General features: G+C 40.8%; 1 protein-coding gene across 1 annotated transcript; it reads right to left on the bottom strand.

The window, feature by feature from the left end:
• Positions 1-4,450: 4,450 nt before the first annotated feature.
• stmnd1 (stathmin domain containing 1) lies at positions 4,451-9,644 on the bottom strand (the record flags this gene model as incomplete). Its single annotated transcript, XM_080859743.1, is given in 6 exon segments — positions 4,451-4,648; positions 4,650-4,796; positions 8,131-8,262; positions 8,646-8,785; positions 9,035-9,185; positions 9,579-9,644. Coding segments are annotated over 6 exon segments (834 nt in total).
• Positions 9,645-11,565: the final 1,921 nt, after the last annotated feature.

Below are 11,565 nucleotides of genomic sequence, written 5' to 3' on the forward strand. Positions count from 1 at the left end.
CGCGGTTCGCCAACTTGTCTATGATTCTCTGAACTAGTGCCCTATCAATGACATGGCCTTGTAAACGATGCATACAGCTCCGTCTAAAATACGGCTTGGATCAATAGGCCCAACTGGTTGGTGTGTTATGAAACATACATGAGAGAAGCAAACAAAAGACAAAAGTGCAGGTTTAGGTTCAGTGACCCAATGGATGGTGCCATTGGGCAATGAATGCAGGTGCCGCAACCCTGTAAATGACCTCAGAGCCTTGGGAGTTTTTGTCTCACTTAAGACTGATGGATGATTACAATGACAAATAAAAATCACACACAAGTCTTGTGCCAAAAAGGTAAAATATAGAGAGCCTTGTGTGTGTTTGTCGTGGATGACATCAATCTGCTGAGTGCAACCAAATGTTCAAATAGTCAGCTCACAGTGTATTGCTTACCAGCGTAAGCACTCAAACACCTTGTGGGATTCTAGCCACATATGCACAGACACACATACACACATCACAACAGCACTTCAAGAGAACACACCTGTTGATCACACAAAATCCAAAGGTGTAAGGTCACAAAGCTGAACAGCTGAAGACACACATACACACAAAGCCATGCATTCCATTCTCCAGTGTGACTGTTCCCTAAAATTGGACCCCCTCACCTTCCCCCCAAAAAACAAGAGTTAAATGAATATGCAAAAGCCAACATCAGCGCTCCTGAAAGCCAATAAGGTTTTGAGTTACTTGAGTCAGTGTGTATATTTGAGTTGAGGAACTGGTGCTGAGTACAGGTAGTGTTGTTGGGCTATTTAAAGGGAAACCTCAGGATTTTTCAACCTGGGCGCTATTTTTGGATCTTTAGATTAACATTTTTACTAGGGATAAAAATGATCAGAATTGCACCAGCATAAAGTAAGAACGCTGAAGTCAGCAACCAGAAAAAAGCTTTACAATGTAAACCTATGGAGCAAGCCTGCATGTCAAACTAAATCTCTTGTTTTAGCCACTGACATGCTCGTAAATGTTATTATAAGAGTTTATTGTATAGACGTTTTGCAGTTGCCGGCTTTAGCGTTCTGACTCGATACTGGACCAATTTTGATAGTTTTTGTCACTAGTAAACCTTGACCCAAAAAAATCTAAAATAGGGCCCAGGTCGAAAAATCTCAAATGCCCCTTTAATGTGTTGTAATTTCTTTTTGAAAGACTGTCAATCATAAAAAAGGAAACAGATGCTAGTGCTGATCCTCCACTGTAGTATCAGTTGTAAACATCACCTTGTGATCACCCCGGAACCCTGCCTTATTTATCCATCACTCTCTCTCAACTTTGCCATAGAAAGGGACTTCATACCATGAATGTGAGATTATAAAAGCTTATAAGAGCAGACAGACACGCGCACATGCACACAGAGGACTGTTTTTTAAAGAGTGACAAATCAGCATCAGCGGCTCAGAGAGGCAGACAAATGACTGGCAGCTGCACACACACACACAAACACAGACACAGACACACACACACTGACACACACAAACACACACACACACACAACACACACACACACACACACACACATTGACACACACACACACACACACATAGACACACACACACACACACACACACACACACACACACACACAAACACAAACACAAACACACACACACACACACACACACACACACACACACACACACACACACACACACACACACACACACACAGACACACAGACACACAGACACACACAAACACTCTCCCTACCAAATTCTTGTTACAGTTTTTTACGATCGGATACACACTAAAATCAAAAGTATTACACAAATATCAAAACCTTCACTCAAGGAGCAAAACAACGGCTCAGATCTGCACAACTATAAGCACATTTAAACATCACACTTTTTGGGAAACCATTCACACAAGTGATTTGCAAAGCACTAAACACACTTTTATGCTTTAGATACAGATGTTTATCAAGAGGTCACTTCCTTGCAATTCCAAAACACTCCGGCAAGCTACCACACCTATGAGCCGGTCAAATAAACACAGCCATCAAGTGCCCAAACACATGATTGCTTAATTGTAGACACAACAAACAGGTTTAAGCAATTTAGAAATGCAGCAGATGAGTAACTGTAATCTGTCTTACAGTTTTTTACAATCGGATACACACTAAAATCAAAAGTGTAACACATTTATCAAAACCTTCACTCAAGGAGCAAAACAACGGCTCAGATCTGCACAACTATAAGCACATTTAAACATCACACTTTTTGCGAAACCATACACACAAGTGATTTGCAAAGCACTAAACGCACTTTTATGCTTTAGACACAGACGTATATCAAGAGGTCACTTCCTTGCAATTCCAAAACACTCTGTCAAGTTACCACACCTATGAGCCGGTCACATAAACACAGCCATCAAGTGCCCAAACACATGATTGCTTAATTGTAGACACAACAAACAGGTTTAAGCACTATAGAAATGCAGCAGATGAGTAACTGTAATCTGTCTTCAACCAAAATGGAAGGAGTCAAAAGAAGAAGAGTGAGGGTGAGAGGGGGAATCCACAGAGGAGGAGAAGGAGGAAGAGGCCGAGGCCATGCCATGAGGCTGAGGTCAAGGTGGAAGTAGAGGAAGAGGAAGACCTGTAGCAGGAGGAAAATGTGCTCAAAGAAAAAGAAGACCAAATGTATCAAATACAGTAAACTTGAAAGGAGGACAGGCCCATATTCACGCAAGAACAAGATATAGAGATCATAAACATGCTTTTGGCAAATACGTAATGCTATCAGGCTCAGAGAAATTCAAGCAAACATTATCGGTGACCATGCCCTTTTCAATACAGTAATATCCATCAGGTCTCTCAGTCAACACTGGCGACACTGACAAATCTGTACATTTTACTGTAAATGGAATTGTAACCTGTATTGGAAACATCTTTCCACCTTTGTCTGATATTTGCTGAGCTTACAGTGTTATGCACACTACTGAAGTAGCATGAAAACTGGGACATGTTTTGTTGTGATTCTCCATGTTGACATGTTGACTGATTTGGGTATATGGAGAGAATTACGTAAATAATATTTTCATCAGCATTGGTCTTGGGTAGTGTTTTTACTGTATTGTGTATTTTCACTTTCTCTGTGTACTTCACTTACACTGCTCTAATCACTGAGAAGTAGTATTGCTAAAAGTGTTTTAGGTTTATAACAGAAGTGTGTAAGTGGTACAAACAGAATTCAGTATATGCAATGTGTGTGCTTCATATGGTAACAAAATATGGTTTCGTTAAATGAGTGTATATATTTTACAAGAGTGTTTCATTTTGCAATGGATCTGAGGTGTTTTGCTCATTGGCTGTGTGGTTGTGCTTATTGTGTGAGGAGATTGAAAAACAAAACCAAGCAGTCAAAATTGTGTGTATCCAATCATAAAAAACTGTAACGTGCACTCACACACACATTCTGTTCAGTCCCCGGGGCATATGTGCCCATGCAAAAACACAGACCTGATGCATTGTATATTTGGTTTGAGACATTTATATATTATACATACTGTATATTTGCTCTATACTGATTTGAACACATGAAACTATAAGATGGTATTCAGGCACTCACAAACTGTTGGCTCTGAGTATTAAAGAATACATGCACACTGTACAGTGTAAATAAACTCAGTGGGGGCCGCACAGAGTACAGAGCAAACAGTTTACATATTCAGTAAAAGTGTACAATGCCACAAAAACATCTACACCCAGTGCTAGCACACATTACAGAATTACTTTTTAATGAGACCTAGTTTTTGGACACCTTCTAAAGTAATTACAGAGATCGCCTTACAAGCAGCGATCACAGCAAAGACCACTGCGCACCACCTGTCAGCTATGTCAACGGAGAACAGCACTGTCAACTTCACGTATCGAACCCAGATTGGAGGCACTCCACCTAGTGGGAGAATTTGGCATTACGGTAGTAATTCAGAGATGGAAATTCAAACATTATTATTAAAATACCATTAATGCTTCCTGCTATTTGCAATCTTTACACTAGTCCTTTATCAAAGAACTTTTCTTATTGGCATATATATATTTAAGATAATTTGTTTTGGTGTGATTTATTACAGTAAGCCCTGTGTGTATGTTTCTTTGCAAATACAAAGACTCTGCCCAAATTAGTTTGTAAAAAAAACATAAACTGCAACAATACAAATCAACAAATAAAGCTTTTCTCTCTTCCCCTCCACAAACACATTGTGCAAATCTGCAGTCCAAAGAGGGAATCAGAAAATCTCTCTACTTATCCAACCATGTCTTCACACCTCTATAATATTTGCTTTTAAATATAGTTCAGATCTATACATTCCATTGTCATTGATATTGTTTTTTTTTCTAGCTGAGAAAAGGTAATGCTACTATCTCCAATGTATTTATCTACATAACAAACCCAGCTTTTTATTTTCAGTTAAAATATCTCCTCTTTGTCTTCAATTTGCTGAAAAGTGGAATCACTTTCCATGTTCAGAGAATCTGTCAAAGGGGCTTCTATCCTTCCACCATCTTTATTTCCCATGGTCATCCCATCTCTCCCTCTGTCTTCATTCCCCTCTCTCCCACCCTCTAACCTGCCCTGGAGCGGGCCGATGTGGTTCTGGTGGTCCGGGGGTCTTGGGTGGACTGTGCAGGGCCTCTGTGACATCTAACTGAAGCTCCTCCACCACAGTCTGGACCTCGGCATCCGCCTGAGAAGCAGCTGGACGGGGATGAGCTGATTTAGTCCTGAGCCGCACCTTCAGCTCATCCTCTTTGACCTGTGAAAGAGCGTAAGATATCAGCGCGTTGAGAGAGTGAGTGATGTGAAGAGAGAGAGACAAAAGAAAGAGAGAGAGAGAGAGAGAAAGAGAGAGAGAGAAGTTAGAGTCAGAGAAAGGAGAGTACAGTCAGAGAGAGGAGTCAGAGAGAGGAGAGGAGAGTCAGAGAAGAGTCAGAGAGAGGAGAGGACAGTCTGAGAGAGGAGAGGACAGTCAGAGAGGAGAGTTTTTATTTAAAAGTATTCAACCCCCCTAAAAGTCATGACCATTTCCTGGTTTACAAAAGACACTTACACATATTTTCCCAATTAGAATTTTCATTGTGAGCACTTATGCTGTAGTCTATTTCTAAAGGCTAAATAAGGTATTTGTTCAAAACTAAAATATTCTACTTGCATACCTATTCATCCCCTATACATTAGTGATGATAGAAACCCCCTTTGCTGCAATAACAGTCTTTTGAAGTGAGTAGGTACCAGCTATGTGCACATGGCTCTGCAGTGCTTTTCTTCCATTCCTTTAGTATAGTAGAATGTATACAGAGCATCTATAGAATAGTAGAATTTATACAGAGCATCTTAAGTATAGTAGAATTGATACAGAGCATCTAGGTTGATGGTATGGTGGCCCTGGACTAGTGCCACAGATTCTCAATAGGATTGGTTTAAGGCTTTGACGAAACCATTCTAAAATATTACCTTTACTGTTTTTAAGCCACTCCAGTGTTGCTTCATCCTTGTGCGTTGGATAATACTCCTACGGGTAGCTCCCTCACCAGTTAATATCTTCCTCAAACTCTTGGTTTGGGGGAAAGCATCTAGGTGGTGTGATGCAACTTCCTCTCCAGCATTTGAATCTCTTTAGTCTACATTTAGTCTGTAATTTCACAACCTGGCCGATGACCCTCAGACAGAGTGATTTTCGTATCCAGAAGGAGATCTCCACTTTAACCACTCATACCTAATAATGATCAGTTTCAGTCATATCAGTGGAACCTCTGTATCATTTGCGAATTTGTCATCTACCTTAATATGGAATTCAAAAGCACAGGGGTTTGAATACTTATGCAAGTAGTATATTTCAGTTTATTTTCAATGTAAGCAGGCAAATACAATATATTTTCTTTTAAAATATACTAGAGCAAAAATGTTCACAATACAAATATATACATATGTGTAAGTATCCTTTGTTATTGTGAAAATGGTTAGGCCTTTCAGCTGGGTAATTATATATTTGTATGAACAACAGAGATGTTTCAGTGAAACACAGATTGATTGTGAAAGGCTGGTGGGGCGTTGTGGTGTCCAGACTATTGTTGGGTGTTTAATAGTTCTGTTACCTTGGATGTCTTCATGCTCCGTAAACATTTAATGTTGCTATAGTAACATCGTCTGTGTATGTGAGTGTGTGTTTGAGTTTGTTCCCAAGCTCGCACACGTATAGACTTTCTTTCCGGGTAGACTACAAAGTCCTTATAATCACCCATACGTGCATTAATGGACATGCACCTCCCTACCTACAAGAATTAATTACTCCCCAAACCTCCACCTGCACCCTCAGGTCTTCAAACAGCTCGCTCCTCCGTGTCCCCAAAACCAAGCTCCGCACCATGGGTGACCGAGCCTTTTGCTCGGCTTATGTTAATATTTAAATTTGTTTTTAATTTTATTGTATTATTATAGTCAATTTCTAATATGTAGGCACTCTGAGATTCCTTGGAATGAAAAGTGCGTTAAAAATAAAATTAATTATTATTATTACACATATAACTAGAAAGTGCATTTCCTGAAGGAAATACCAGTGCATGAAATGCAAAAATTAAGAAAGAACGAATAAAAGAAAAGTGAAAGAAGGAAGGAAGAAAGGAAAGAACAGTAAAAGAAGGAAAGAAGAGTTGAAGAAGGAAAGAAGAAAGGAAAGAAGAGTGAAGAAAGGAAAGAAGAGTGGAAGAAAGAAGAGTGGAAGAAGGGAAGAAGAAAGGACAGAAGAGTGAAGAAAGGAAATTAGAGTGGAAGAAGAAAGAAGAGTGGAAGAAGGAAAGAAGAGTGGAAGAAGGAAAGAAAAGTGGAAGAAGGGAAGAAGAGCCGAAGAAGATAAGAAGAAAAGAAAGAAGAGTGAAAGAAGGAAAGAAGAAAAGAAAAAGGTAAGAAGAGTGGAAGAAGGGAAGAAGAAAGGAAAGAAGAGTGGATGAAGGAAAGAAGAAAGTAAAGAAGAGTAGAAAGAAGGTAAGAAGAAAGGAAAGAAGAGAGGGAGAAACAAAGTAAGGAAAGAAGAGTGAACAAGAGTGGCTCTGGATAAAGACAGTAAAGAGAGAGTGAAAATATTGAAAGAAGGAGAAAAAAAGAGTGAAGCAGAGAGATGGAGTGTGAGAGAAAGTAGAGTGAGAGTGATAGAGAGAAAAAAAAGTAGAGTATGGAAGGTGTCTATTAATATTCCTAGTTATACAGTTGAATGGAGAGGTACAGAGAGAAGAGGACCCTTGGAGGCTTGCCGCAGGTGTCAGTGAAGCACAGGTGCAAGCCAGTTTAATTACCCTATTATGATGTCATAATGGCCCAATGTAAGTCAATGGGAAAATTTAGATTCGTTTTTCTTTAATAACTTAAAAAGTATAAAGTTTAGAAAAGTGAAAAATACATAGCATAAGTGTCCTTTACAAGACCTACGCGACAAAGTTTGAATGAAGTTTCTACGTTAAGCGGTTCGGGCTGAATTAATCGCAGAAAAAGGTAACAAGAATAAGAAGAAGAAGAAGAAGAAGAAGCCTAGGAATAACAATACAGGGCATTTCATGCACTGTAATAATCTTGACTCAACAAGCTTAAATGAGGGAGCCATATCTCTGTTTGTCTATGGACACCTACATCTGATGGACTAGATGACATGTTTTCATCTGTCTTAGCAGTGCATTGTCAGGCCTTGACTGAGAACGTGAAGGTTAATATAGAAGCCTGCACACTGGTGGCTCTCTTTGCAATAATGTAAAAATAATCTAAATGGCATCAGTACCTCTTGGACCTCCATAGTAAATGTAATCAGTGCACATCACAGAGTGTGAAAGTTGCTGATCAACTTGGCAAATAGGGTCTGCATACATTAAAATAATTAAATTATAAACTAAAGCGTGTGTCAGTGATTTGCTTTGAACAAAGGGGGAAGTGCACATGGTTCAAACTCAGTTTACCCTTTTCTCATTAGCTTTTCAACTTAAGGAAGACCTCTCTCTCTCTCTCTCTCTTTCTCACACACACACACACACACACACTCACATCCCATTCTTCAGTCAACAAAACATGTAGTGCTCTCTGTCTCTCTCTCTCTGTCTCTCTCTCACCTGCCGTCGCTCCTCTACCTGATTCATCCTCTCTTCGATGTCCTCCTTCGTGGTCGTCCCCGCCTCCTTCCTCACCATCAGCTTCTCCAGCCGGGGCGGGGGCCTCCTCATGGGCTTCTCTGGGTCCTCCATCTGACACAGGAGGGAAACACATTACTTCCTGCCACTCCTGCCAGGTCACTCAGAAGGATGAGATCAACTCAATGATGTAATCGGCTAAATATGGTGTGGAGTGAAGAGCTTGTTATTCTCAGCGTTTCCTGTGGTGTAAGCTAATTCCTGTGTGTAACAGTGTTTTCAATCGTATGTTATAGACTAGAACGGTTTTTGAATGTGTGTGTGTGTTTTTTTTTTGCTCTGTTATTAATAATTGCCATTTTGTTAGACCCGTGGCAAATGATAAAGCTGTTTGTGTGTGGTGCTGGCTGATTCTGTGGGCCTTGTGTGGTGCCGTGGGTCGTGTGTGGCGCCGTGGGTCATGTGCAGCGGTGTTGGCCGTGTGCGGCGCTGCTCACCGTGATGCTGTAAGCCTCTCCGCTGCTGGCTGCACGGGCCTGGGCTGGAATGATGCCCTGACACAGCAGCTGCTCCAGAATCTCACTGGACTCTTGTCTGGGTGTGGCTATGTTGTCCTGTGCCTGGTCCAAGCTGCTGGCTAACACACACACACACACACACACGCACACACACACACACACTTAAACGCATACACACTACATTCACAAATATAGCTGAGATTGTCAGTTCTTTCTGACTCACCTCAGGTGCCTCGCCATGAAATCCTCAGATGAGGATCGTCGGTTTCCAAGTTCACATAGACTACATGGTCTAAAGGTCCCTAGGCCTTGTAGCCGAATTTCCATTCTGTGTGTGTGTTCATTTTACGTCCGTCAACACCACTCACCTCTCAGCGGTGGCAGCTGTCTAGGCATTGCCCCAGGTAAGATGACCCCCTCGGTAGCCTCCAGACCTAGTCCGCTGTCCGTGGTGTGCTTCGACACAGCCGAGTCCCCTCGGTCACCCCCTCCTGACCGCTGCATCTCCAGGGAGTTGTGCTGTCATGTGATGATATTTAAGAATAGTTAGTCATTGGCGACATCATACTTTGTTAATCGTCCACATTTCTGCTGTTTATCAGTCAGTAGTTATCCTAGTCTATAACAGCTGAAGATGCACTTCTGATTAAAATGCGCAGTGAAATAATGGAACCGCTTCTCATATAACAGAAGGCGATTGTTTTTATGGGTCACACTGAAGAATTGATGAGAAAATTTGTACCTGTGTATGGACCAGCCGCACTGAACCGCATGCTACTTTGAAGAACTATAAACTAACACTGACGTAACGCGCCCAAAGGAATTGTTTGAGATAATTCAGCCATTAATTATTAATTGTGATTGAGCAATTCATGGGTCACATTTTAACTTCACTCTATTACGAGCACCTACCTCATTTTCGTTTGAAGGTTTGACCGGTTCAACAAAAGTTATCTTGGAGCTTGCGGCGCATCCCATAATTAGGGTTACAGAAGTCAACGCTGCACTGTGGCGCTATGTTTTACCGCAGCCAGTCAGAAATGAACTTTTCATTCCAGCTGCATTTCTTTACACGAGCCTGAATAGCTCCACTGGCGTCGCCATGGACTCTTTGCGTTGTCAAGGCAGGTTGCTACAATAAATCTCATCTAGTTTTTAAGTGACACCCAGTGGCCAGAGAGGGTCATGGTGACCGACCAAACGGTGCGTGACCGACACAGATCACTAGGCATTGTTAAAAGTGACGTCTTCATTACTCAGGGCCATCTTACAAACAGTTAAATTAAGGAAGTCGTGATCACCCGACACTCACTCCCTTAGGGCTCAGATACACATACGCGTTTTTGTAAAAACGCGACGCTAGGAAATGCATTGATTCCTATGGTACGGGGCGCTTTGCGTGAAAGCGCGCCGTACCATAGGAATCAATGTATTTCCTAGCGTCGCGTTTTTACAAAAACGCGTATGTGTATCTGAGCCCATAGACATGTATAGGTAGACGCCGCCTCCACTGCTTCAGCCCGTTGCCTCGGCGAAACGCGTCGCCACCATATTGTTACATGAGCTCTCTGACGCCAGAGGTCTGTCAAACGTGTCAAACAACCGCAAGTTGCCATGAGTTGCGGTTTATCTGGATACAAATCACGATAACCTTTTACATTTCGCAACCAATTTCATGGAGTATTCAAGGTTTTGTGCTCTACGTGAAGTGTGTGAAAAAGATTTGCCTCTACATTACTTTGAATCTCGCTAGTTAAATCGCCAGTCATTCATGTGCATGGGTCTATGATAAGTTACGCGCACCTTTCTTGCACAGCTCGTGCACTTTGAAAATACTGAGAAGCTCTATAAACTATCGAAATAGTGCTTCTTTAGTTACTACGTATTGACCATCATTAAGAGAAAGAGCATACATCAAACAGTGAAATACTGGCAGTCAGTGTGTTTTTCATAGTTTAATAGTTCCTTTTCAAGTATGTGCATTAAGAAATGAATGACTGTGCATTAAGAAATGAATGACTCAGTATAATGTGCAATGGAATAACATATATATGATATATATAATATGTGATACAATATAATATAATATATTTTAAGTATAGGTATATATTCATATTCCACAAAATCAGGCTGCACCACATTGCAAAACTGAGCACGCTGCAATTACAGACTGGCAACAGTCGAAAAAAGCTCAGCAAGACGATACTTTTTAAAGGGTTCTAGCCTAGATTAAATTATTATATTATATCATATATTGTGTGAAATTCTATATTGTGTCAATTGCACTGCATAGATCTGAAAATGTTATGAGCATGATTGTATATGTCAAATTGTACAAATGTACAAATATATATATATATATATATATATATATATATATATATATATATATATATATATATATATATATTATATAATATGAGTATATACCTATACTTAAAATATATTACATTATATCATAGGTGGGGGGATAGCCAGCTGCTTGGCATAACTGCCATTTAGAACCAATGGTTATGCTACCAAGCTAGGCTAGCTAGGTATGCTAACTCGGTATACATCGTGAATAACCACCAAAATACTCATGTCACTGGTTGGGAATGGCGCACAGAGTTATGGGTAATAATGCCGCCATTAGGGCATCAAGGAAGCTCAGACCCTCTCTTGAAAAACGACCGTTATGTGACGTATTTCAAGGAGTCGGACAAAAGCGGAACTGAAGGTTTAAGAGCAATGGGACACTCCTTGCTCTCTTGATAAGAAGGAAGGAAGGAAGGAAGGAGGCATTTTAGGACCTTTGGAATGGGGGGATAGACATGTATAGATAGACGCCGCCTCCACTTCTTCAGCCCGTTGCCTTGGCGAAACGCGTCGCCGCCATTTTGGGAAAGGAGCTCTCTGC

Source organism: Sprattus sprattus, assembly GCF_963457725.1.
Source record: "Sprattus sprattus genome assembly, chromosome: 20".
Classification (NCBI taxonomy): Eukaryota; Metazoa; Chordata; class Actinopteri; order Clupeiformes; family Clupeidae; genus Sprattus; species Sprattus sprattus.